Consider the following 27,502-nt stretch of genomic DNA (forward strand, 5'->3'; position numbering starts at 1 on the left):
AGCTCATAAACAAAGATATAGGGCACTTGCAGACATTGGACCCGACCCAGTTTGGCTTCGTCAAGGGAAGATCATGCCTTTTGAACTTGGTCGACTTCTTCGAAACAGTCACCAAGGCCATTGATGAGGGAAAGGCAGTCCATACAGCCTACCTTGACCTTGCAAAGGCTTTCGACACAATACCCCACTCGGGTATTGTAGAAAAACTTACCAGCTTAAATGTAAACCAATATGTCACAAGATGGGTTGCAAACTGGCTTAAGGACAGAACCCCCAGGGTTAGAGTTGCTGGCGCTATGTCAGACTCCAAGCCCGTCACAAGTGGTGTCCCACAGGGCTCGGTCCTTGGCCCCCTATTGTTCGGCATCTACTTCTCAGAAGTACAAGCCAACATGGGAGGACTTTGGCTGACAAAGTTTGCAGACGACTGCAAACTGGGCGCCATAGTGGAAAGTGCATCGGACACGGATATCCTTCAGAAGGGACTCACGGAAACAGATAGCTGGTGCCAGAGCCATGGCCTGAAGTTAAATGCCAAAAAATGTATAGTCATACCCTTCGGGAAAAACAAGGTTAACCCCAAGCTACCATATAGGTGGCAATCCACTAAGCACAGAAGAGGTTATCAGGGACCTAGGGACCCAGGTTGACAGTGGCCTTTCTTTTGACACTCACATTGCTAAAGTGGTTAGAAAGACCTTCTACATTGCCCACCTGATCATGAAGGGATTCACATCCAGATCTTGTGAGGTCATTGTTCCCCTGTACTCTTCACTTATCAGACCAATGATCGAGTACAATGCCCCATTCGGGATGTATCTCACCCGACATCTGCAGCAATTGGAGAGACCCCAAAAGTTCCTCACCAAAAGGATAAAGGGACTCCAAAATCTGTCATATGCTGCCAGACTGAAGAAACTCCAGCTCTATTCAGTTGCATACCGTCTGCTCAGAGGTGACATGTGCCTGACATACAAGGCCATGTCCAACCCGGAATTAATGGACATGCTCCACCTCAAAAAATCCAAATCCACCAAAACCACTAGAGCAAGCGACTTAAACCTTAGCACGGACATAAATAGGACATGCTGGAGGGATAGATTTATCATTCAGAGACTCCCTATGCTGTGGAATAAAATCCCGGTCCATGTGAGGCAGAGCACCTCGCTGGCTCTGTTCAAGAGAAATCTTGACCTGTGGATGGGAGATCGTAGGTTTAACCCGGGAATCATCCCTGTGTCACTGCTGGACAGAGGCACAAAAAACTAATGGGCACAGTATTTTTTCATATAAGGGGTGGCGTAAGCCACAAAAATTTGGGCTAGGCTTATAAATGCCTTAGGGTAGATAGCCTAGTATAAACCTATGAACCTATGAATACAAAAACTGAGAAATTGGAAGCTGTGTTATGGATAGCAAGATGCAAGCTGTGAAAATGCTTTTAGTCCCTTTCATTTTATACACAGGTCAAAATTATTTTTTATCATCTAAAAGAGAAGTTGTAGACAGCAATAAACAGTTGAAGGATTTTTATCTGGGAGGGGAAGAGTGCAAGGGTCAAGAGGAATAAGTTGATCCTTCCAGAAGAACAAGGTGGCTTGGGATTACCTGATCTGAAGGGGTATTTTATTGCTACACAGTTGAGTACTCTATATGTAGTACAAGCAGAAAGCTATACTTCAAAGTGGAAAGGGAAGATGATGAAATGGGGGGAAGCTCAAGAAATAGAGATACTGTGATTTTGGATGCTTATCCTTAAGGAGAATAAAAATATCCATACAGAATATTGTATTCATAAAGTAGCAGAAAGTATTCTAAGAATTAAGTCAAAAGGGACTGGATAATGGAGATTCTGATAAAAAGGATGACTGCAATTATGGGTGCAGAGAATAGGCAAGAGGGGGCTAGAATTTACTGGAGGAAAATTGGCAAAGGAACCATGGTATTGGGAGCAAATAAGTAGACAGGGAAAGGTACTAGAATTGAAAGAGGCCAAAATTCTATTTGGACTGCAGGCTAGAGATTGCCTTCCCTATCTGGGATTAATGTCAGAATAGAAGCAAAGAGAAAGGAATAGTGGGATCCTAAGTGAAATACCAGTACTGGTGGAGTTTCTAGCAGAATCTAGAACAGAAGCTGATGTTAAAAAAGAATAGTTAGTAGTTTGTATAAAATATTGCATGTTAACTACATGAATCAATCAGAGGAGTTTAAAAATGATTGGGGAGAGTGGATAAGCAAGTCACAAAGAAACAATGGGATGGTATATGTATGGCTCCCAAGTATGTAACAAAATCTGGAAGATTTAGGATCTTTGCTTGGAAGTGTTTCTGTAGGTATTTTTATACCCCCGACAGACTCTAAATAATTTTCCTTGGGTAGATTGCAAATGTTGGAGGTTTGGTAGGGAAGAAAGTGGTAATTGGTAGCATAGTTTTTGGGAGTATAATGAGTTGGCAGACTGTAAAAATTCCCTACAGACTCCTCTGTTAGAAATAATTGGTGAGCAACTGAATGTGACTAAGGATAGAGAGTCCAAATTGCCTAGGCTTAGTAAGGCCTTGCTGTGTTTAATTCTGGTGGCTGCTAAAAAAGCAATTACTATAAAATGGAAGTCAAAGGGTAAACCAACTGTACTAGAAGTAGTGAATATAGTAATAGAGATAAAGGAACTGGAAGTGGGATCTTTACCAAAGGTAGGGGCAAATTACATTAAAAAATGGGAATTGTGTGAACAATACATGCAGAATAATGTTCTGGAAGAGGAATGAGGTTTAAGGGAAAGCAGGAATTGAATGAGCTATGTAATGTTTGACTGGTGATGACTGTATAGAATACTGTAAGTAATGTATAGTGTTTGCAGCAAAATATGTCAGTATGGTTTTTTTCATTTATGTAAATGTCTGATTGCCTGTGTCATAAGTGATAAGTCAATAATGATTATTGTGGTCTTTGTAGCTTACTTGTTGAGGCAGCTTTCACACTGCAAGAGTTGCAGTTTGCACTTTTCACAACAATTCAGAAAACCAGAAGTATGAACACATTCTTTCAGCAAAAATTCTCAGAAATGCAAGTAATTCTGGTAATTTCCTTACAGCCCAAATAATATGTGCACCATCTTTAGATTTTTTCCTTTGCTCTACTTTTTTTTGTTTTACAAAAACACTTGTATAGTAGGGAGGTAACTCATTGGTGACCTGTTCCTTATTTTAGACTGCTTCTTTTCTTGGGTCTATGTTAGATTGATTTTCACACTGAACTGATCGAAGGAAGGACACTGAGGAAACTCGGAGCTATACATTAAGTATCCTGTTTTTTGTTTATTTTGTTCTTTATTTCTTTGTTATTTATAGCACTTTGTGTACTGTGTATTTTTCTAGCTAGTTTCACTGTGTGTGAGGTATTAACTGGAAATTGTCCACTTTTATTAAGCATCTGTTGGGTTGTTTGTTTCTGATAACTTGTTGCAGTTAAACTCTTTTTTCTAGAGGCTCCTTTAGCTGTTTAAAACTTTCATTTAAAGGCTCACTGCTGCTTTTCAGCTGTGAGAAACATTTCTGCCCACCCACCTTCCCTGTTGGTATAGTGTTTTTATAGTTGGTGGCTTTGCAGTTGCTCGCCTCTAGTGTAAATTTGATCTGGGACCCTCCTCCCAGTCTAGTGTCATTACCTCATTCTACCCAGTACAGGGAGAACATTTGAGAAGGCCAATCAGCTTAGTTTCTGCTACTCCTTTCTCTCTTTTCACTTAATTTTTTTTATCTGCTTTTACTGTATGTGTGTTTCTTCCTACTTTATTTTGCTTTTGCGTCATTTTAAAAGTACTCAATTGTATTTATTACTGCTTGGTGTAACTCATTCTAAGCCTTTTAGTTTAAGCACTTGGGCTTCAGACCAGTTGTTTTATATTAAGAAGGTTTGTGGTCTGCACTGTAGTGGCAGAACAGGTAGCTTACATCCTTCTAAGTTGGGAACTGCTGATTGAGGGCTCAGTGTCTGTTATTCTAAAAATGTGTTAATTCTGGTTTAAGCACTTGGGCTTCAGGCCAGTTATTTTACATTAAGAGGGTTCGTGGTCTACACTCTTGTGGGAGGAGAGGCTGGACTCTGCCCTTCTGAGCTGGGAATTTCTGGTTAAAGGCTTATAGTGCCTGCATATTTGAACTGCTTCTTACTGAAATTGGTACACCTTGTTTGCTGTAGCATAGACTAGATCCAGGCCTGCTGAATCTAGCTTTGTTTGTATAACTTGAGCACTAATCCAGGCATTCTTTCAAGTATTCAATTGTATTTATTACTGCTTGGTAGTAACTTGATTAAAGTGTAGCTATCATTCTAAGTCTTTTGGATTAAGCACTTGGGCTTCAGACCAGTTGTTTTACATTAGGAAGGTTTGTGGCCTGCATTGTGGTGGCAGGACAGGTAGTTTACATCCTTCTAAGTTGGGGACTGCCTATTGAGGGCTCAGTGTCTGTGATTCTAAAAGTGTATTAGATGTTCATCGTGCATACAGCTGCAGTCATAACAGATGGGTTCTCCTGCTGTCAGGCGGGTCCTCGGTCGGCCGAATTCCAAAGTCTAGGTCCGGCGTCATTTGTCTTTGCTTCTTCCCTGACGTCAGTGCGACAGGGGTATAAAGGAACCAGCCGACGCCATTTTCTTCAGTCTTTCTTGCCGCACGGTGCCCGAAGCAGTAGCAGTTCGCAAGTGCCGGTCGGCCAGCTCCTGAAATTACGAAAATTTTGAAACCGAAGTCTTCTTGAAAGCTAAGTACCTCATTGGGGAAACTTTTCTTGCTGCAGACCGATGTCAGACAAAGTTAATAATTGTATTTCATGTGGGAAGCAAATACCGCATAAGGATTTCCATTCCCTCTGTATTCCTTGTTTGGGTCCAGACCATGACGTCTCGGTCTGTCGCTTTTGTGCTACATTCAACAAACGCACCATTAAGCGTCGGGTGGAGTTCACCCAGCATTATTTTGGCAAAACATTTAACTATATTATGTCGTCGGATACTCCGACTCCAGTTTTGCCTAAAAAACGCAAAGATACGGACCGACACACGAGGTCCGCGGACTCTACCAACACCACGCCAAAGCCGACTACACGTGGTCCGGTTCTCAGCGAGGCGCCTACGCAGCCCCTGACTACCGACGACACTTCATTGGCGGTGTCTCCTGTGCCCAAGGTCGCAGGCTCCTCGGCCCACACCCCGACTACAGATACCGAAGCCACTCTTGGCGTTGAATCTCAAAATGTGGACAGGTCTGCCTCCTCTCAAGGTGTCTTCAGACCTTCCTCTTCTTTTTCCATCAAGGCTTTCACTAAGTCTAAAGCAGCCATGCATTCTAAGAGACAAGCTACACAGGGCCCATCTCCAGGCCCCATGCCTAAAAAACAGATGCTTAAAATGGCTGAGGATTTAATTACTCTTATCAGGGGTTCTCAACCCCCACCGGACAAAAGGCCCAGAGCGGAGGAAGGATCCCCCTCCTCTGATCAGGGCTCCATTATTTCAGAGCACTCTGATGATCAGGAACATTCTTACTCCCCTTTTGAAGACTCTAATGCAGAGGAGTCCATTCCTTCTGTATCCCCCCCAGAGGATTACTCATTTGGGGAAACTTTGCATACCTTAAGGGAACACTTCCACTGGGAAGGCCAAGATTATTCAGATTCCAAGAAAAGGCTTAGGGAATTTCTCTTGCTACCTCAGCACAGGCCTCTGGCTATATCTCCTGTCTTGGACATCCTAGATGATGTTCACTCGGAGGCCTGCCTTAACCCGGATTCTCTACCTCCAGCCCCAGTCAAGCCTGACAGGTACTACAGGGTTCCTGACTCACACCAATTTCTATACAAAAGCCATGCTGCTGACCCAGAAACCATCTCACAGGGCCCTAAGGGAATTAAGGCCTCCACTGCTAAAAATCCATTACCTCCCGAGAGAGATTCCAGATCCTTAGAAAGGTGGGGAAAAAAGGTATATACCTCGGCTACCTTAACCATGAGGGCCTTAAACTGTCAGTTCCATATGCTAAAATACCAACAGTTTTTGTTATCACAATTGAAAAGTAAAATATCACAACCTGAACAACCAGACTGGAAGGAGTTGCAGGATTTGATGCATAGTGCAGAACAAGTGGGTAAGCATACCTTACAATGTGGTTTTGATGCTCTAGAGGCCTCATGTAGAGCTGCTGTTACACAATCAGTCATACGTAGACATGCCTGGCTCAAGGAACAAACCTTGCCAGATCATGTCAAAGCAAAATTACTAGATGCCCCTCTACAAAAGGATGTATTATTTGGTGCTAATGCTGAGGAGGTATTAAGGAAAATGGAGGAAAAGGCTAAATCAATGCAAACTGTGAAAGATTTTCTACAGGTACAACCCCCACGTTTCAGTAGAAATTGGCCTTCCAAAAATTGGTCCTTTCCAGCCACGGACAGACCCCAAAGAGGTAGATACAGGCACCCGAGGGGCAGAGGACAATCCCAAGGATCGTTTAGAGGCAGACAATGGCAAGCTCCTACACAAAGAGGTGGTGAGGATAACTCGCAACCATTCAGAAAGCAAGCCCAATGACTTTCCCCTTTGCATGCCAAGCAAGACTCAAATGGCAGCACCCTTAGGAGGAAAACTGGCATTATTTTCAACAAATTGGCATATTGTCACAAAAGACAAATGGATCCTGGACATTATAAACAGAGGCTACAGATTCCATTTTCACACCCTTCCAAAAATGAGAGGCATGCCAAACCTGCCACACAATCAAAGGGCAGAGGCACAAAGGCAAATTACAGATCTCATGGACATGAAAGCTATTCAAGAGGTACCTACGCACGAACAAGGTCAAGGTTTTTATTCCAGACTATTCCTGGTACCAAGGAAGGGAAAAGATTGGAGACCTATTTTGGACCTATCCATCCTAAACACATTTCTACTCGTACCAAAATTCAAGATGCTCACTCTACAGCAGCTTCTTCCCATGCTGGGCAAGGAGTCTTGGCTGGTAACACTGGACCTCAGGGAGGCATACCTGCATGTCCCAATCAGACAAAATTGCAGAAGATACCTCAGATTTCTTGCAGGTTCAACCTATTATCAATTCTCTGCATTGCCCTTTGGCTTATCTACTGCGCCCAGAGTATTCACGAAATGCCTGGCATCAGTAATTGCCTACTGCAGACTTCAAGGGTTACAAATATACCCATATTTGGATGACTGCCTGATCCAAGCGGACAGCAAGCACATTCTTCTGAAACATCTGGCTTATGTAATAATGTTGTTGAACTCTGGGATACACAGTCAACAAAAAGAAATCAAGACTAATACCCTCTCGGAAAATAATTTTCCTGGGTGCCAATTTGGACACAAACACCCAGATGGCCTACCTCATGCCAGAGAAGCAGGGGCAACTAACTCAATACTTCAGAGCACTAGCAAATTGCACCAGGCTGACTGCAAGAAAAATCCTGCAGGCTCTGGGATTCATGGCATCTTGCATCTTACTAATCCCATGTGCAAAGCTGCATATGAGGAAACTTCAATGGTACCTGAAAAACCTATGGTTTCAACACAGCCACAGTTTGGAAACAATAATACCACTAATTCCATGTCTTCAAAAGGAATTTCTGTGGTGGGCTCAAGCATGCCAAACAAACACAGGTCTTCCATTCAGCAAGCCTCAAGCAAATCAAGTCATCACAACAGACGCCTCGGACTACGCCTGGGGTGCACACATGACAGATCGGTGCATTCAGGGCAAATGGTCCCAAAAAGAAAAGCACCTTCACATCAATCAAAAGGAAATGCTAGCAGTAATAAATGCTATTATAGCTTTCAAAGACCTTCTGCAACCAGGTCAACTATTGATAAGAACGGACAACACCACAGTTATGTGGTACATAAACAAACAGGGAGGAACACATTCATACCCCCTATGCAGACTGGCCATGTCACTTTGGAACATGGCCATGGACTTACAAATCGAACTACAAGCACAGTACTTGCCAGGCAAGGAAAACACGCTGGCAGACAACCTAAGCAGAAATATGACAGATCCACATGAATGGAAGTTGCATCCAAGGCCAGACATAGATCTCTTTGCCTCCCACAAAAATCACCAATTGACAAAATTCTGCTCAAGGATTTTCCATCCAAAGGCCTGGAGAGTGGACGCTCTCTCTTTCAGTTGGACATCAATGACAGTTTATGCCTTCCCACCTCTTCCCCTGCTGCCCAAAGTTCTATTGAAAACCAGAGCAGACAGACCAAAGATGATTCTCATTGCTCCAGACTGGCCAAGACAACACTGGTACCCACTCCTGAGGAGCCTGACGCATTCTCCACCATGGACCCTGCCCCTAATGCCTCTTCTCCTGACTCAGCACAGCTTCAAAACTCTTCACAGCCAGCTAAAAACACTCAATCTAGCCGCATGGAAGATTCCTTAGCATCACAGCAGACCCTACTCTCCAAGGAGGTGCAGGATGTAATTTTGGAGGCCAGAAGGCCGTCAACTAGAAAAGCTTACTCCGCAAAATGGAAACGTTTTTGTGTCTGGAATGAGAAAAAGGGCCAGGATCCTGGAAACTGAATTTACCTCAAATACTACAGTATCTAGCTGAGCTGCTAAGCAGTGGACTTTCATTCTCCTCCATCAAAATCCATGCCTCAGCCATTTCTGCAGAATACAACACTGATCTACCCTTATTCTCTCACCCTCTTTTAAGACAGTTCCTCAGAGGGGCTAATAATCTAAAACCCCCAAGGATACAACCAATACCTGCTTGGGATCTCAATTTCATTCTGGAAAAACTGACCTTGCCTCCCTTTGAGCCAGCTGCCTCATCAGATTTGCAATATTTGTCCTGGAAAACAGCTTTCCTTCTGGCTATTAGCTCAGCTCGTAGAGTTTCAGAACTACAAGCTCTCATGGCTGTGCAGCCCTTTATCATCTTCCATCAGGACAGAGTTTCCTTACGAACCAATCCGTCCTTTATGCCAAAAGTGGTATCCAGGGTAGCTTTGAATCAGGCCATACACTTACCTACCTTTTATCCTAATCCTCAAAACAACGGGGAGAGATTACTACATTCCTTGGACATCCACAGACAACTGTGTTATTTGGACAGAACAAAGCCTTTCAGAAAATCAGAACAGCTTTTTGTGTCCTATGCTATAGGAGGTCAAGGAAAGCCAATTTCCAAACAGACAATCTCAAAATGGATAGCCCACTGCATACGCTTTTGCTATTCCTTTCATGGCAAAACTGTACCTACAGGCATCAGATCTCACTCCACAAGGGCCACAGCTACCTCTGCAGCTTTCCTCAGAGGAGTTCCTACCAAAGATATTTTGGAAGCAGCCACTTGGAGTTCTGTGCATACCTTCTCTAAGCACTACCACCTTCCATTATACTCCAAAACTAGAGCAGGCTTTGCCACTGCAGTCTTGCAGGGCATCCTGGCTCCTACTAGTTCCACCTAGTGCCTACCACCCCTTTCTTAGCTTTGGGATTCTACCCATCTGTTATGACTGCAGCTGTATGCACGATGAACATAGTACATTTTTGTGCCTACCATAAATGTAGATGTTCGAGTGCTAATACAGCTGCAGTCCAGGTTTCCCTCCCTCCTTCCCCTCTTGGGACAGGCCTATTGGCTAACACCTCCTCATACAACCTGATTGGGGTATTCATTTATTGTGTATTTGCTTGCAACTACTGTATTTTGATTATATTGCATTGCTTTATTACACAAATTTATGTATTGCCTTCCTTCTGGGGGCACCTGACATCTGGGGCAAGAAAAACTGAAGAAAATGGCGTCGGCTGGTTCCTTTATACCCCTGTCGCACTGACGTCAGGGAAGAAGCGACCACAACCGACGCCGGACCTAGACTTTGGAATTCGGCCGATCGAGGACCTGCCTGACGGCAGAAGAACCCATCTGTTATGACTGCAGCTGTATTAGCACTCTAACATCTACATTTATGGTAGGTACAAAACTGTACTTTCTGGTTTAAGCACTTGGGCTTCAGGCCAGTTATTTTACATTAAGAAGGTTCGTGGTCTGCACTCTTGTGGGAGGAGAGGCTGGACTCTGCCCTTCTGAGCTGGGAATTTCTGGTTAAAGGCTTATAGTGCCTGCATATTTGAACTGTTTCTTACTGAAATTGGTACACCTTGTTTGCTGTAGCATCGACTAGATCAAGGCCTGCTGAATCTAGCTTTGTTTGTATGCTTGTTGTTTGTTTGCTTGCTATTTCCCTGAAACGCTAATTCCACCTAAAACACGGCTTTTCAGCGCTTCTGTGGATCCCTAGTGATATCTGCATTGTTTACTGTACTTATTTCCTTGTTTCACTTGAAAGAAAGTTTCTGTTTGTCATTTTTGCATTTAAGTTACCTGTAACACATTGCATTTAAGCTACCTGGCACTTGCTCACTAAAGCAATTATATAAGTCAGCACTAAAAAATTAAAAGCACTACACCCTCACAAACTCCCCTTGAGTATCTTGTTCCCCATTGGCCCTTTTTTTCAATTATAAAGGAATTCCCAATACTATTCCAGCATGTCAGTTGTCAATCTCCTCTCCGGTCCAGCTGGTGAATCTGGGAATCTTGAGGCAATGTTACAACTGCCTCATATACACAGACAACTCTCTCTTCCTCTCAACAAATTCCAACACATGTGAGAGATGCAACCATATAGCCAAACTGGAGGCTAAGCTCTCTCAACTCAGTACTGGCGTAACCAGTCAGGAGGAGAAGGAAACCACACTCACTACAATTCCAGTCTCACATAGACCTACCACGACAGCAAACCAAACACATAAACATACTCGGAGGCTCTAAATAAAAATCTGCCTAAGCAGCAGAGACCTACAAAGCAGACACCCAGGCAACTGCTACCCCAAAACAAAACACGTGCAACACATAGCTCACAAAGCCAGTGTGCCGAACAGTCACAGCCCTTAAGGCTAAATAACACACCTGATACACTTGTAATAGGTGACTCTATCGTCAGGCACACTGACGTCCCGCTCACCAGGCTGAACAAGGAGAAGGTCATGTCCTGTCGGGCGCTAGGATCCACCACATAACACAAGCACTCAGGTCACTCCAAGGCAAGTACAAATATGACTCCGTCATTGTCCATGCTGGTGTGAATGACCTAAGACGTACCTCCCTGGACTACATGAAAAGAAACATAGAGGAGCTCTCTGAACATGTAGCCCAGGCCGGTATGACCCTGACCTTGAGTAGCATCTTACCCTCACCAAGAATGATGCCACAATATGAAGACAAGATGATCAATTTCAACACTTGGCTTAAGTATTGGTGTCATTCAAAGGGGATCCAATGACTGTCAGCCTGGGATGACATGCTCGACAAACCACGATGCTTCGCTAGGGACGGCTTGCACCTGTCACCCCTGGGCTTTCGGATATTGGCAAAGGCTCTTGCTACCCCCATAGTGCCTTTTTTAGGTAAGGCTCAAAAGACAAACCTACCTCCATAGGTATCACAAGGGATAAGAAACTAAGAGTAATGCTACTCAACGCCAGAAGTCTAAACCTCAAGATGCATGCACTCGAAACTCTCCTTAGCATGGAGAACATCGATATCTGTGCAGTAACAGAAACCTGGTTCAAGGCTCCCGAGAGCACCCCAGCACTATCAGGTTATACCTCATACCATGCTTTTCGGCCCCAAAACTTGGACCGAACCACAAAAGGAGTGGGAGTATCAATATTCGTCAAAGATACCCACACCTCCAGGTTGGTGGCACAGCACGAAGCATCAGAGACTATCCATGTGCAACTAACAGTGGGTAAAACTGCCTTGCAGTTTATAGCCTGCTACAGACCACCCTCCCAAACCCAGGAACCCCACTCGCCCTACCTGAGAACACTGGAAAATATGAAGGTCTCTCCAAACACCATTATATTGGGCGACTTCAACTACCCAAACATAGACTGGGAGCATTACTCTAGCTCCAACACCCTAGCCCAAAGGTTCCTAGAATTTATAAACTCAAATGCTATGGAACAACTTGTTACCACTCCCACAAGAGGGGAAAACATACTGGACCTGATCATCACCAACATGGGGACTCTATGCTCCAGACCAGAAGTGTATCCCTCACTGTTAAAATCAGACCATAAACTAATCTCACTGGATATTCACATCCCAACCCCACCCCCTACCCAGAAAACCACAGTGAAAAACTTCTCTAAAGCAAATTTCACACTCCTCAAAACCGAGGTGGAATCCTTCAAAGCCCCCGGGCCTGTGGAAAATACGGCCCAGACCGCAGAATCCTTTATAAACGCATTCTATGCACACCTTCAGGAATGCATGGATCATGCAATCCCAAATAAAACCAAACCGACGTCTGGTGGACCCCAGCCATAAACAAACTATACAATAGAAGGAGGAAGCTACTACATGATAGAGCAAAATCCCAAAAAGGGAAGGCATCTCTGATCAGTATTAGCAAAAAACTACGGGCACTCATAAAATCATCTAAGGCCAGCTTCGAGAGAAAAATTGCACAGGACACTAAGGATAATCACAAGGCTTTCTTTAGTTATGTTAGGAACCTGGTGGGAATTCCCAGATATGCTCAGAATTAGTCCAAAATGACAAAAAATACACCGAACCCACAGACATTGCCAACATCCTAGCTGAAAGGTTCAGCAAACTCCCCACCAAAGGGCAAATATCTATCCCAGCAGAGTGCTGCCCCCCTGACATCTCAGATGCTCAGGTAAGAGCCGCCCTCTCCAAAGCAAAAAACACAGCATCAATGGGACCAGACTGTGTCCCGGGCTGCGTCCTACATGAACTCCAAGAAGAGCTAAACCCAAACCTAAAACTACTGTTCAATCTCAGCCTTACTACAGGATATGTACCCAAAGAGTGGCGTACAGCAACAGTGGTCCCTCTACACAAAGGTGGTGCCTCAACGGATCCTGGAAACTATCGCCCCATAAGCCTGACTAGCTTGGTCTGCAAAGCTATGGAAAGGATCATCATGGACCTCATAAATAAAGATATTGGGGACCTACAGATACTGGATCCTACCCAGTTCAGCTTTGTTAAGGGCAGATCCTGCCTCTTAAACCTGGTCGATTTCTTTGAAACAGTCACCAAGGCCATTGACGAGGGGAAGGTGGTCCACACAGCCTACCTGGACCTCGCAAAAGCCTTCGATACAATACCCCACTTGGGCATTATAGATAAGCTCACCAGCTTAAATATAAACCCCTATGTCACTAGATGGGTTGCAAACTGGCTCAAGGACAGAACCCACATGGTTAGAATTGCTGGAGCCATGTCAGACTCCAAACCAGTTACAAATGGCATCCCACAAGGCTCAGTCCTGGGACCTCTGTTGTTCGGTATATATTTCTCGGAGGTACAGGCCAACACGGAAGGACTGTGGCTGACCAAGTTCGCAGATGACTGCAAACCGGGTGCCATAATAGACTCTCCAGCTGACACAAGCATCCTCCAAAAGGGCCTCATAGAAACAGACAACTGGTGCCAGAGCCATGGCCTCAAGCTAAACACCAAAAAGTGTATAGTCATCCCCTTTGGCAAAAATAAAGTGCCCACAAATTACCACATAGATGGTAATCCATTAAGTACAGAAGAAGTAATTAGGGACCTGGGGACCCAAGTTCATAGCAATCTCTCATTTGACAACCACGTGGCCAAAGTGGTTATAAAAACATTTTATATAGCCCACCTAATCATGAAGGGATTCACATCTAGATCAGGGGAGGTCATCGTGCCTCTTTACTCATCCCTCATCAGGCCCATAATTGAGTACAGTGCCCCTTTTGGGGTGTACCTTACCAGACACCTGCAGCAACTGGAAAGACCCCAAAAGTACCTCACCAAGAGGATCAAAGGGCTCAAACAGATGCCATATGCTGCCCAGTTAAAGAAACTCCAGCTCTACTCAGTGGCATACCGCCTGCTCAGAGGCGATCTGTGCCTGACGTATAAAGCCATATCCAACCTGGAATTAATGGACATGCTGCACCTCAGAAAATCCAACTCCCATCGAGGTACGCGCTTGAGAGACTTGAACCTCAGCACTGAAATAAATAGGGCATGCTGGAGGGACAGATTCATAACCCAGAGGCTCCCTTCACTCTGGAATAAAATCCCAGTCCAGGTTAGGCAGAGTCCCTCATTGACTCTCTTCAAGAGGAATCTTGATGAGTGGATGGGAGATCGTATGTTTACCCCGGGTATCACTTCTATGTCACTGTTAGACAGAGGCACAGTATACTAACCTCGAAAAAGGGCATAGCAAAATTAATTTAAAATGGGTGGCGAAAGCCAAACACACTCTGGCTAGGCTTATAAATGCCCTAGGGCAGATAACCTAGTATGAACCTATGAACCTATATTCATAACATCAAACTCAAGTAAGCAAAAGAACACAGCATTGAACCAGAAAATAGCTGAACATAACTACATCACACAGTGGAAGTAGGTAGATGTGTGAAATTGCAGTACAGCAAGAATTGGGTTTTTGCCCATTATTGACTGTAGTGTGATCTCACAGTTGGTGTACTTCATTAGCAGGGAGTGTGTGGGCACATCCCCTCACATGGTTTGGATGCAAGGATGTCTTGTCTCCTGTATAAAAAAAAAGTTTGTAATGTTCTTGGCTGTCTTCTGTTAGATGATGGTGTTTTACTTATTTGGGTCCTATGTTATATAAGTTGACATTTTGGCAAGTCAGTGTTCTAACATAGACCTTCCTGACTCCAGTGTCACCCTCTTACTTTACTGCTAGGATACTGGTTAAAATCTTTACTAACCCTTTAGTAGCAGTTCTATTCTGGCAGTGTAGGTCAGATGCAGGATGACAAGTCTGGGTTTATGCAATCTCCTCAAGTCACCAGCCTCTTTTGCCTAGTATGCTTGCCTTTTTATGCTTTTGCTTGTGGGCTACAGTTACTCCATCTTTCTGTATCCCACTATTTACAATGTATGCAGCTGTTCCAGGGTGCCTCAATTTCATGATTTACTGTGGGGTTGGTTGCACTGTTACCCATGGCTAATAAGAAACTTTGCAGTATTGCTTGGCACTGCATCTTTTATGTAGGTGGTGCTGGTGGTTTATGATCTATCTTTATTACCTGTTTTTTTTTTTTTCATAATTTGTAGTTTGAAGATGGCATGTAAAATGACTTGCATCTGGCTTCTAGTGTACTGTGTGGGGCTTGTCTACCATTTGTTAGACATCACTTGTGTTGCAGTAGTGATTTACACTCAGATCATTTTCTTGCTCTCCATTTTCAGGAATGGATAACCACATCACTAAATACTCATTCCTTCCTGTCTTTGGCTGACCCTGCTCTATTTTTGTAAGTTGAGGTAGCTGCATGACATATGGAAATACAGCCACTGGTTAGTCGAGCCTGACACTGTGTGTTAAATAGCAAGCTCAATAAATTGAATGAAGCCTCCATGCAAATTCTTGAAAACTGTAAAGCAAAAACCATGAATGTCCTGTAGAGACCTCGTAAATATTTAAGTGCTTTTGTTCTTCAAATTCCAGACTTAATCAGAAGTAAAACTGCTCATCTAACTCACTCTTGTATACCAATTTGTAAAAACATTAATTACTCACCTTAAAGATATACACATCCTTAGATAAAAACTTTAATTTAGTGTGTATTTGGTCTTTTACTTCTCAAAAATACAGCTGATGGAAGTTTGGTCATTCAAACCTGGGTCTTCATCAGTCTCCAGTGTCAATTGGCAATTTAATTCTCTCACTAACAATTAATTTTCCTAACCACCTCAAATTTATTTAGTTTCACCCCTTCTAACACAAAAAATAAAAATTTGTTGAAATTCACACAATGTTTTGGCACGCTTTGTGAATGCATTATTATTGTCCTGCTTGCATATAACTTATACATGTTGATAAGTGTTTCTTTAAAGCTTTCGTAGTCTTCCCAACATGAAAAGCAAGACAAGAAAGACATTTTGCTAAGTAAGCTGTTCCAAAAGTATTACAATAAAAATGCCCTTGCCCATAAATAATTTGATCGCTTATTATATCAAAATTACCTGTATTAATAAACCTACACTGCTTGCATCGCCCACATTTAAATATTACTGTATTGGACATATTTGTCAAATTCAGTATCATTCTTTCAAGCCTTGTTTTATGGTTGTATCCATTTCTCTATGTAAAGCATGCTTTATTTCCTATTTTGTCCATCAGTCCTTTCTCTCCTGAAAAAATGTTCCAGTGTTTCTTAACAATAGCTTCTATATTTATTATCTGTGTAATATGATAAGCAAAATGTGCACTGAAAATTAATCAGGCTATTGTCCATTTTCTTATCCAAATGTTTCTTCAAAATAGGAGCAAACATGTTGCCTCTTTTCTTATTTACTTCATAATTAACATTATGAACAAGGCTAGAAGAATACTTTCTTTCTAAAAATATTTTTAAAACTTTCACCTCACAAAAAAATTGTCATCCTACATAAAACATAATAGTCTAATACATTGTCCCTCGACAATATTTTAAGTTTATAAGTATGCCCACTAGAAAAATGTAAAAATGAGTTACTATATGTGTGCTTCCTATATAGTATAGATATAATATAAAACCATTATTAACCATATCTTTAGAAATAAAATCATCCGAAAAGTTAATACCACCATCTGAATAGTCATGACTACATGATAAAAATGTAGTAGTTCCCTCTAAATACTTAAAGAACTGATGCAACATATCATAACTGTCTTTCCATAATATTAGGATTTCATCCAAAAATCTAACATAAAAGTGAACATATTTAAAAAATCAGAATTAAAAATGTGTACATTTTCAAAATTACTTAGGACTAAATTTACAAATGTGGGTGTCACCACTGCCTCTATTCCAACACCAATGTTTTATCCAAAAAAAAAAAAAAATAAAATAAAAAATGGTTATCAGTTAAGGCTATATCTGTCATGTTACATATAACATTCATTTTATTGTTAGATAAACTACTGGAAGTGTTCAACACTTCTCTGAACTACTCTATATCTAACTTCTGTGGTATTACTGTTAATAAATTATCGATATCTGCTGTAACAAAAACTAATCATTCACTGTATTCAGTGTCTCCTAATAAATCCAAAAGATACCAAGAATCATTGAAAATGTGTGGAAACATTTGTTGTACGTGTTTAACCTTCCTATCTACCTATGTATAGGTAGTGGCTCAGTTTTACTTCCTCTAGTTGAAGTTATAGGTTACAAGGGGGGAATCCCTTGGGTTTTTGTGAATTTTTGGTATACAAACATTTATGGAATCTTAGTTTTTTTTCACTTCTAAAATGTTATATACATCATAGTTGACTGATTAATAAGTAATTAATTCAAGAATATATCTATTTTTCTATATTCCAAAAATGTTTCATTACTAGATGAAACTGCATAAAAATTCTCTTCATGTAATAAACTCGTTATTTTTCCAATCTACGTAATGGAATCTATGACCATGACACCACCCCTCTTATCTGATTTCATAATATATATGTTTTTATTTGTAGCTAAAACTGTACTGCCATGGATATTCATAATATAGAATGTGCTCTTACTTTTCATTCCTATTAAGGAATGGATTTCGTTTTAAACCACAGAGTCAAAAGTGTTAAAAATCTCAGACAATTGCAGATTATTTGTACTTTGACTCTGTGGTTTGGAACACCCTTCACCCAAACCATGCACTGAGGTGAAGTACAAATTTCTTAAATACAATTTCAGTTCTATCAATTCTTTTTCTTTCGGCTGCTCCCATTAGGGGTCACCACAGCAGATCAACTGTTTCCATTTCTTCCTGTCCTCTGCATCTTTCTCTGTCACACCAACCACCTGCATGTCCTCTCTCACCACATCCATAAACCTTATCTTAGGCCTCCCTATTTTCCTGTTACCTGGCAGCTTCATCCTTAGCATCTTTTTCCCAATATACTCTTCATCCCTCCTCAGCACATGTCCAAACCAATGTAATTTTGCCTCTCTGGCTTTGTCTCCAAACCTCCCAACCTGGGCTGACCCTCTAATATACTTATTCCTAATCCTGTCCATCCTCATCACACCCAGTGCAAATCATCTTCAACTCTGCAACATCAAGCTCTGACTCCTGCCTTTTTGTCAATGCCACTGTCTCCAACCCATATAACATAGCTGGTCTCACTACCCTCTTTGTAGACCTTCCCTTTCACTCTTACTGGCACTCGTCTGACACAAATCACTCCTGACACTCTTCTCCACCCACTCCATCCTGCCTGTACTCTCGTCTTCATCTGTCTTTCAGACTCACCATTACTCTGAACTGTTGATCCCAAGTACTTAAACTCATCCACCTTCACCACCTCTACTCCCTGCATCCTCACCATTCCTCTATCCTCCCTCTCATTCACACACATATATTCTGTCTTAGTCCTGCTGACCTTCATTCCTCTTCTCTCTAGAGCATATCTCCACATCTCCATGGTCTCCTCCATCTGTTCCCTACTCTCACTACAGATCACAATGTCATCTGCAAGCATCATAGTCCACGGGGACGCCTGTCTGATCTCGTCTGTCAACCTGTCCATCACCATTGCAAATAAGAAAGGGCTCAGAGCTGATCCTTGATGTAATCCCACGTCCACCTTAAATGCATCAGTCACTCCCACCGCAGACCTCACCACTGTCACACTACCCTCGTACATATCCTGTACCACTTTTGCTTACTTCTTTGACACTCCCGACTTCCTCATAGAATACCACAACTCCTCTCTAGGCACCCTGTCATATGCTCTAAATCCACAAAGATACAATGCAACTCTTTCTGACCTTCTCTGTACTTTTCCATTAACAGTCTCAGAGAAAACATCGCATCTGTAGTGCTCTTTCCTGGCATGAAACCATACTGCTGATCACTAATCATCACCTCCCTTCTTAACCTATCTTCCACTACTCTTTCCCATAACTTCATGCTGTGACTGATCAGTTTAATCCCTCTGTAGTTACTACAGCTCTGCACATCACCCTTATTCTTAAAAATCCTTGTGCTATTGTAGCTCTGTTAGCTGGCAAAAAATTAAACCCTTTTCTAAATAATTCAATGTGTGTATTTTTACTAGATATATCAGTGAAACTGAATATATGAAAATTATTAAAAGTCTCACATTGTTGTATTTCTGTTTTATGATGTCCTTCCATATCACTGTTGTAGTATTCATAACCATAGGGATCCCCTACCAAGGGTGGCCCAATGTCTGGCCAGTATACCAAAGCCTTTAGGATGCCCTAAGGAACACTGTATATCACACGTATGCTCCTTGCGTAACGTTGGGCATAAAGATGATGCCCGGATGTACCATCATCAGAACTTTTTTGCCACCAGTCTGAATGCCATCTCTGATTGTTGGTCTAATCGTTCGAGTCATTGCTGGTGTACCTAGCCATTCTAAGTGTCCCGTTAGGGTTTTTCGCTTATCTTCTGTTGCGTTTATTTTATTGTGGGGTTTCATGTCATCCAGGAAGGGTAAATGCCAGTGTGGGAGACAAATCCCTCATAAAGACCATCACAAGCAGTGCTTGTTTTGGGGCTTTTCATGATCATACATCCTGCAATGGTCAGGCTTTTGTGCCAAAGACCTTACGCACTTGTCTTTCATCCCTGTCTATTTAGAAAACCAGTGTCTCAAACTTTTAGCGAAAGATGCTGGGAAGAGTACTTCCTAGCCTGAGGGTCAGCTGTCTTCAAAGAAGAAGGCCAGAAAAGTTAGGTTGGATTCTTCAGCCGCATCTCTTACATCAGTTGTCTCTCTCAAGATTGATGAAAGCCCAGAGGTTCACTGGTTTGTGGGTTGGATTCCTCTGATGTGATTGTTTCAGAGGCCAGCATGGATCCAGCTGCTCGCACATCCTCAGAGGCCTTGTAGACATCCATTTTGGGTGTTCAGAGGGAACCACTGGTGATTATCACTGAAGGCCTAGGGGGGTTCCTTGGATTCTGGTGAGGAAGGAAGTCCTGACTACAGTTATTGAGTATAGGCCAATGTTGGAGCCATCTATGTTTCATAAGGCAGACTTCCCGTTAAAAAGAAGCAAAAGCCAAAATATGTTTCTTCTGCTCCCAAGAACCCTCAAAGTAAATGACAGAATTTTACACAGGACTTTAGTGCCCTTATGGCCTTGAAGCCTCCTCAGGGGGTCTCTGTTCCGGCTCCTCCTTGGTCATTTGTCTCTCTCAAGAGACCTAGGGTTCAGGATTCCTCTGAAGAAGAAGAGGATAGAGATGAGGAGTTCTTGGCCTATTTTACCCAGATTCCTTCCTGTCTGGAGTATGATTCTGAGGAAGAGTATTCTTCTAGCCCTGAATCTCCCTTTGAGGAGATTTCCTTTGGGGATACCATTGCTAGGATGTTAGAGTTCTTAAAATGGGATTGTACCCAGGTGTCTGAAGTGCAGAGGAGATATTATGAGTTCCTTCAAATGGAATCCCCTAGATCCTCTGCTGTTCTTTCTGTGTTGACTGCTCTACTCAATGTTTTTTTTTTCTGCTTCTCAGGCTCTAGAATCTCAACCCCCTAGTCCTAAGAAATCAAACTAATTTTATAAAGTGCCTGATGATTGTAAATTCCTTTACAAGTGTCCATCTGTTGACCCTTCTGTGGTCTCTGTGGCATCTGATAAGCCTTCAAAATTATTGCACTTGACTAAGTTTCTTCCTTCTGATAAGGACAACAACATCATGGAAAAGGCTGGGTAAGAAGGTTTATACTTCAGCAGCCATAGCCTTTTGGGCTGTTAATTATCAGACTCACGACCAGCTATATTTTGTCTCTCCTTTCTCAAGCTTGTCAAATTTTTCAGACCTTCCCGATTATGAGAGTAAGATTTCTACTTTGTCTTTGTTAGGGGCTTTTTCTCAAGTAACTCACCATTCCGTTAAGTGTAGTTGTTTTGCAGCAGATGCTTCCTCTAAGGCTACTGCTTCAGGATCTCTTTTGAAGAGATATTCCTGGCTATGGCTTTAACCTCTGCCTGATGATATTAAGGGCAAGTTGATGGATACTCCTCTGGACAACAAATGTTTGTTTGGTGCTGCTGCTGCTGATTTATTCAAGTCTCTGCAGAAGAAAGGCAAGGAGTTACAGGATCAGAAACATATTTTGTTTTCACCATTGTCTAAGGTCCAGAGGAACTACCGTACAAAACCAGCTTTTGTTAGAAGGCAGTCTCATCCGCCTCATAAAGGTAAAAAAGGTGATAGGAAGGCTATTCCAGCTAAATCTACTTAAACTACTCCTGCTCAGAAGCCTTCCTTTCCTGATAAACCAGGTGTTGTCTGACTGCCAGACTCTTCCCAGCTACATTCCTCTTTTATTTGTCTTTCTCTGTGTCTTCCTCTTTGGTTAAGCATAACCCAAGATTCTTGGGTTCTTTCCATCATTCGCCAAGGATATTTCTTGGCTTGGAAATCTCTTCTGCTCTTCATGGGCATTCCTCAGCCACGTCAAGAACAGTTGAGCTTTTTGCCAGGTGCTTCAGGATCTTTTGACTCTGGGAACTATTCAAGAGGTTCCAACTGCTCGAAGGAGGAAATGGTTTTATTCCAGAATGTTTTTTGGTCCCCAGAAAAGAGGGCACTTGGAGACCCATTCTGGATCTTTCTCACCTGAATACTTTTCTGAAGGTTCCTTACTTTAAAATGTTATCCCTTCAGACATTGTTCCCTTTGCTGCTTCCATAGGCTTTTATGGTTGCTCTGGATTTCAAGGATGTTTACCTCTGTATCCATATTCATCCCCTTTTCAGGAAATGTTTACATTTCTCTGTTGATTCCTGGGATTTTCAGTTCTCTGCTTTGCCATTTGGCCTTTCTACTTCCCCAAGGATATTCACCAAATGCCTAGCCTTGTGATTCCTTTTTGCAGGACTCCAATGATCCAAGTTATTTCCTTACTTGGATGATCTCCTGTTTCAGGCATCCTCTCCAGATATCCTTTTACAGCGACTTCATTGTGCCACTTTCCTTCTGCAAAGCCTGTTGTTCACTATAAACTTCAAAAGGTCTTTGCTGACTTCTTCTTAAGACCATGTTTTTCTGGGGTACAGGATTCAGACGGTGCTGACATGTCTGCCTCCTCCCAGGGTCTTGACTTTCATTTCCTTCTTTCAAATTCTTCTTCTGACCTCTGTCGCACCCAGGGAGTTTTTGAGAGCTCTGGGATTTTATTGGTATCCACGATCCCTATGCTCCCTGTAGCCAAACTCCACGTGAGAACATTTCAGTGTTTTTTATGTCAGTTTGGCTTCAACATGCGCACTCCCTAGACTTTTTAGTTCCTCTCCTTCCTTGTCTAAAGAAGGAATTCACTGGGAGATTCAGCAGTTGTCTCTAAACCCAAGGCTCCCCTTTCATCCCCCTCTTCCCTTTTAGGGGGCTGTTCACAGACACCTCAAATGTGGGATGGGGAGCAGATTTTGGCTCCCTGAAGATGCAGGGGGTATGGTCACCTCTTCAACAGAAAGAGCACACAAATGTCAAAGAGATGAGAGCTCTTCTGTTAACGCTTTTGGCTTTTCATCCTTTTTTTTTTCACCAGGACCTGTCAAGTTATTTCCAGACAATACCACAGTGATGTGGTATGTAAACAAATGGGGGGGGGGGGAGATCTTCTTTGCTGGATGGCACTCTGTTGTGAGATCTGGCTGTCCAGTATGACATGGCTCTTCAGACAGTGTACATTCCCTCAGGTCAAAACATTGTGGCAGACACTCTGAGCAGTTCCTTAACTCAATCCTGTGAATGGATGCTTCACAGGGATGTATTTCTAGACATTGTCCACCAGTGGGGTACTCCTCAAATAGATTTATTTGCCTCCCCTCTGAACAGACATCTTCCTCTATTTTATGCCAGAGTCCTAGATCCTTTGGCTTGGAAGGTGGAGTTCCTCTCTCCTTCTTGGAAGGGGATGTTTCTTTAAGTGTTCCCTTCCCTTCCCTTCATTTCAAAAGGCCTGTTCAGAATTCAACAGGACACTCCTAAAATCTTGTTGGTGACTCCTTTTTGGCTGAGATAGCATAACAAGTTACCTCACAGGGTGGACCTACTCATACAAGGCAAGGGATCTCTCATCCGTCCCCACCTGTCCACTCTTCAGCTGACACTGTAGGTGATTGGATATTGATTCCACATAGACACCTTTTTTCTGAGGGTTGTGGTTAAGGCTTTGCAGGAGGCCAGGAAACTCAATACTAGGAAATCCTACTTATCCATATGGGATAGGTTTACTCTCTGCTGTCATTCTCGTAACCTGAATCCACTTTTTGTGGATAATCCTTTGGTTCTCCTATCTGTGTGAATTGCTCAATGCTGCTCTGGCCTATTCTTCTGCTAAGGCTCACTTATCAGCTATTTCTGCTTGTTTGCCTTTTTCTACACCTTTGGCTTCCAGGTTTGAAGCCAAACAATTTCTTAAAGATGTCCTTCATTAGACCTCCCTGGAAACCTGTTCCTCCTCTTTGGAATCTAATTTTGTTTTGGAAAAATTGACTCAGCCTCCTTCTGAACCTGCTGCTTCAGCTTCCTTGCAACATTGTTCTTGGAAGACTGTTCTTTTGTTGGCTCTTACTTCTGCCAGGCAGGTGTCTGAGCTTCAAGCCTTTATGGCTTGTCCTCCTTTTTTGGTGTTTCATAAGGACAGGGTGTCCTTGTGAAGTAATCCATCTTTTATGCCTAAGGTGGTTAATGAGTTGTCTCTTAGCCGGTCTATTCACTTGCCCACTTTTTTCCTCTCTCTGCAAGTGAGATGGTGATGTACACATTGGATGTGTGTAGACAACTCAGATTTTATTTTGATAAGACAAAGACTATTAGGAAATCTGATCAATTGTTTGTTTCTTTTCATGCTAGGTCCCTAGGTTTCGCTGGATGAAAGCAAAGTATTTCTTCTCGGATTCAAAAGCTATTTCTGTTTTTTGTTCTTTTCATGGCAACAGCCTTCCTTTTCCTGTTAAGGCTCATTTTACTAGAGCTGTGGCTTCTTATGGTGCTTTTTTCCAGGGTATGGATACTAATTCTATTCTTGAGTCACCTACCTGGACTTATGTGCTTACTTTTACCAAGCACTACAAGTTGGATAGAATTTCCAGAGCTAGAGCTGGTTTTGCTAGGGCCATTCTTCAAACCTTCTTAGAGGGCTCAGCTGGTCCTTCCTCCTCCCAGGTTTCTTCATGAGCTTTGGCACTCTCGCTACTGTTAGGAATAATGCAATGGTGGTATGGAAGGACCTAGTACAGTTGTGTAAAATCTTACCATAATGGTATATATCCTAGTATTCACTCCTTTCCTCCATCCCATGGTCCATTTCTCTTTTGGGTGTACTGCTTGCCTCCTTTTTCCTTGGTCTGGTATTCTTACTGGGGCTGACAGTTCTGAATGTGGTACATCCAGACATCACCTTTATGCCCCACATTATGTGAGGAGTATACATGTGACATACAGCTTACCTTTAGGCAACATAAAGGCTTTGATATACTTGCCAGATGTCAGGCTGCCTTTGGCAGAGGATCCCTACTGTTATGAATACTGCAACAGTGAAGAGAAAGATGTCTACCGTTATGGTAAGATTTTACTCATCTGTATTTTCTCCTACTACCATTCTGTTCTCTGCCAATGTCCTCTCTCCTGATAACTGTTATTGGAGTCTGCTCAATCCGGTAGCCGATTCTTTTTCTTGGCTAATCGCTTTGACCTCCTTACTTGAAGTTTGGCTAAAAAAATTAGGTTGTACATTATCATCTTGCAATTCGCCCAAAGTTTCCAAGGAAGATCTGTCTTTATTAGATGCTGGGTTATTACTACTTTGGGGTGCTGGACGATGTGTCATTAGTTGTGTTTTGAGAAGTAAAAAAAAAAGTACATGATATATGAAAGTTTTTATCTAAGGATATGTTACTTTAAGGTGCTCAATTTAATGTTTTTACAAACTGTTATATAAGAGTGAGTTAGGCGAGTACTTTTAGTTCCGATGAAGTGTGGAATTTAAAGGATGAAAACACTTAACTAATAAACTTTCCTGAGTTCTCTACGGGACATTTGTGGTGGTTGTTTTTAAAATAGTAAGCAGTTTCTGTGCTAAATTGCCAATATATTATGCTACTCTTCTTAAGTCTGGGATGGCAGTTGTATCTAAACCAAGTACAGCTATTTAATTGAATGGTGTTTTCAAGGCTATGCGACTATAGTTAGCACTCTGTTTTTGAGTGTCTTGTCTCCAAACTTATGGTTTGAAACACATCTCTATTATAAGATTTTGGCGCTCTAATAAGTGTCACTGTCGTGGCTGTTAGTACTTCATGGATCAGTTGTCACTGGACCCCTCCACTTGTAATGTATAATATGCATTGCTGTAGCTCTGTACCTTCATCTTATAATTTACCAATTTTTGCTTGTATTTATTTTAATTTCAGTTGAGCAATTGGCTGCATTTGCTGCTGTCGTAAAACAGATGCTGGAAGATGTTCAAGAACGTCTTGTTTACAGAACTCACATCTATATTCAAACAGATATCATAGGATACAAGCCTGCTCCAGGAGATTTGGCGTACCCTGACAAACTTGAAATGATGGAGGTAGTGAATCAGATTGTTTTATTCATTATCATTAACATTTGTTGCAGATTTAACTGAAGGATGATTTAGTGTTCATTTAAAATGAATGGAAATTTCTGTAATTGTGTTTGTAGATTTATTGTATGTACTGTTTGGGTAAAAAAAAGTAATAAAATATGTGTAATGAGTGCTCAGATGCGCCATGTGGCTGTGAGAGTAAATGAGAATGTCAGAGTTGAAGATACCGCTGTTTGTTGCAATTCAGTAGTATTCATTGGAGATTATTATGTTAGAATTGCAAAAGATCTCGACTGAGTTGTATGGTTTCTTGAAAAGATTTGGTAGCAAACATGAGGATGATACAGGGGGTTTCTGATCAAGCTAATTCCATCTTATATTTGCAAGATAAGAGTGAAGTGGTGAGAAAGCAATTTATAGATCTCAGCATTGAATTGGCCATGGCAAGGCATAAACCGGTTGAGACAGAATACAAGGCTCAGCAAGGAAAGAATTTTTGAGCTATGGAATTTTCAGGGGGGGTAGAAAGTACAGTTGTAAAAGTAAAATAAGTCTTTTTTTTTTTTTTTACTCAAGAAATTTTTATTAACATTTTTTCCATATCTTCAAATAGATTGAACCATAAATAGTGAAACATAAAATAATATAATCAACTAGTCAACTGTTTACAAAAGAAACTGTATACAGTTGCCTAGGTATACAATCTGTAACATCACATTTCCGTATACAATATGCAGTTTGTATTAAGATGCATGTTGTGCTAGAATGCTGTGGTGGTGCAGCGGTTAGCGCTGTCACTTCATAGCAAGAGGTTCTCCCATTCGATTCTCAGCTGGAGCACCTTCTGTGTGGAGTCTGCATGTCCTCCCCACGGTCGAGTGATGTTAAAGACATGCAGGTAGGTGCGAGCGTGAATGGGTGTGCCTTCTTTGGAGGTTGGGTGTCAGGCTGGCAACTCAGCACTGTAAAAATCCACTGCCAATCATTAGCGGACCGGAGTTCCATTGTGGTGACCCCTAACCGTGAAAAACCGAAAGACATTACTTTTATTAAGATGCTGTGCTGACTAACCAGATCAGTTTGTTTTGCCCAATATTTCGTCAACTTTCTGTCAATAAGTGATGTATAATGTTGTCTTATCAGTTCTTTTCTTTATGGTTGCTACTTCTGTTTGAGATGCAAAGACTGTGATTTTCTTGAAATGTTGAAAAGTTGGTGGTACTTTATTCTTCCAGTAAGTTGTTATGGCTTTATGTGCAATGGCAAGCAATGTCCGCAGTAAAGGGTATTTCACTTTTGGGACACTTTGTGATATGGGTAAATTAACAAAACTAATGACTTGTTTAACTGCAAAGTATCATTAAAATTTGTTTGAAAGAAATAATTTCAAAACAATATTTTTTCAGTGAATGACAATCACAAAACGTGTTCCCAATCTGCTTTTGTATGCATTTTGCATCTCCAGCAAGTCAATATGTTTCTAATATATTAGTTCTAATCTATGAGGGGTTAGAAAGGATCTATGTAGGAATTTCCATGCATATAGTTTCCGCAGAACTGACTTGGTAGTAAGGCTTGGTGATAAAAGGATCATTTCTTTTTCATTTTTATCAGGATCCTTCTGATTAATCTGATTATAATAATTCCAGTAACTATTATTGGTATAGTTCTTTGTTTCTTTAAGTGTCTTATGAATTTGGATAGATATCCTTGTCCTTTATAAGTATTATTTATTAAAAGTATCACAAGATTTATGAACTTAGGAATATTATTTTTAAAAGTTGGTGTTATCAATTCCAGCTTATTTGTGATG

At 41.8% G+C, this 27,502-nt stretch overlaps 1 protein-coding gene across 1 annotated transcript in view; it reads left to right on the forward strand.

Annotated features, from left to right (window-relative positions):
• The window catches only part of COG3 (component of oligomeric golgi complex 3), a 1,722,808-nt gene that overhangs the window by 942,535 nt on the left and 752,771 nt on the right, over positions 1 to 27,502 (forward strand). Inside the window, exon 12 of the mRNA XM_044072049.1 lies at positions 25,532 to 25,692. Coding sequence (XP_043927984.1) covers positions 25,532 to 25,692 — 161 coding nt within the window. The remainder of the gene's footprint in view (positions 1 to 25,531; positions 25,693 to 27,502) is intronic.

This window comes from Protopterus annectens, chromosome 5.part0, assembly GCF_019279795.1.
Source record: "Protopterus annectens isolate FY-2018-M chromosome 5.part0, PAN1.0, whole genome shotgun sequence".
Taxonomy (NCBI): domain Eukaryota; kingdom Metazoa; phylum Chordata; order Ceratodontiformes; family Protopteridae; genus Protopterus; species Protopterus annectens.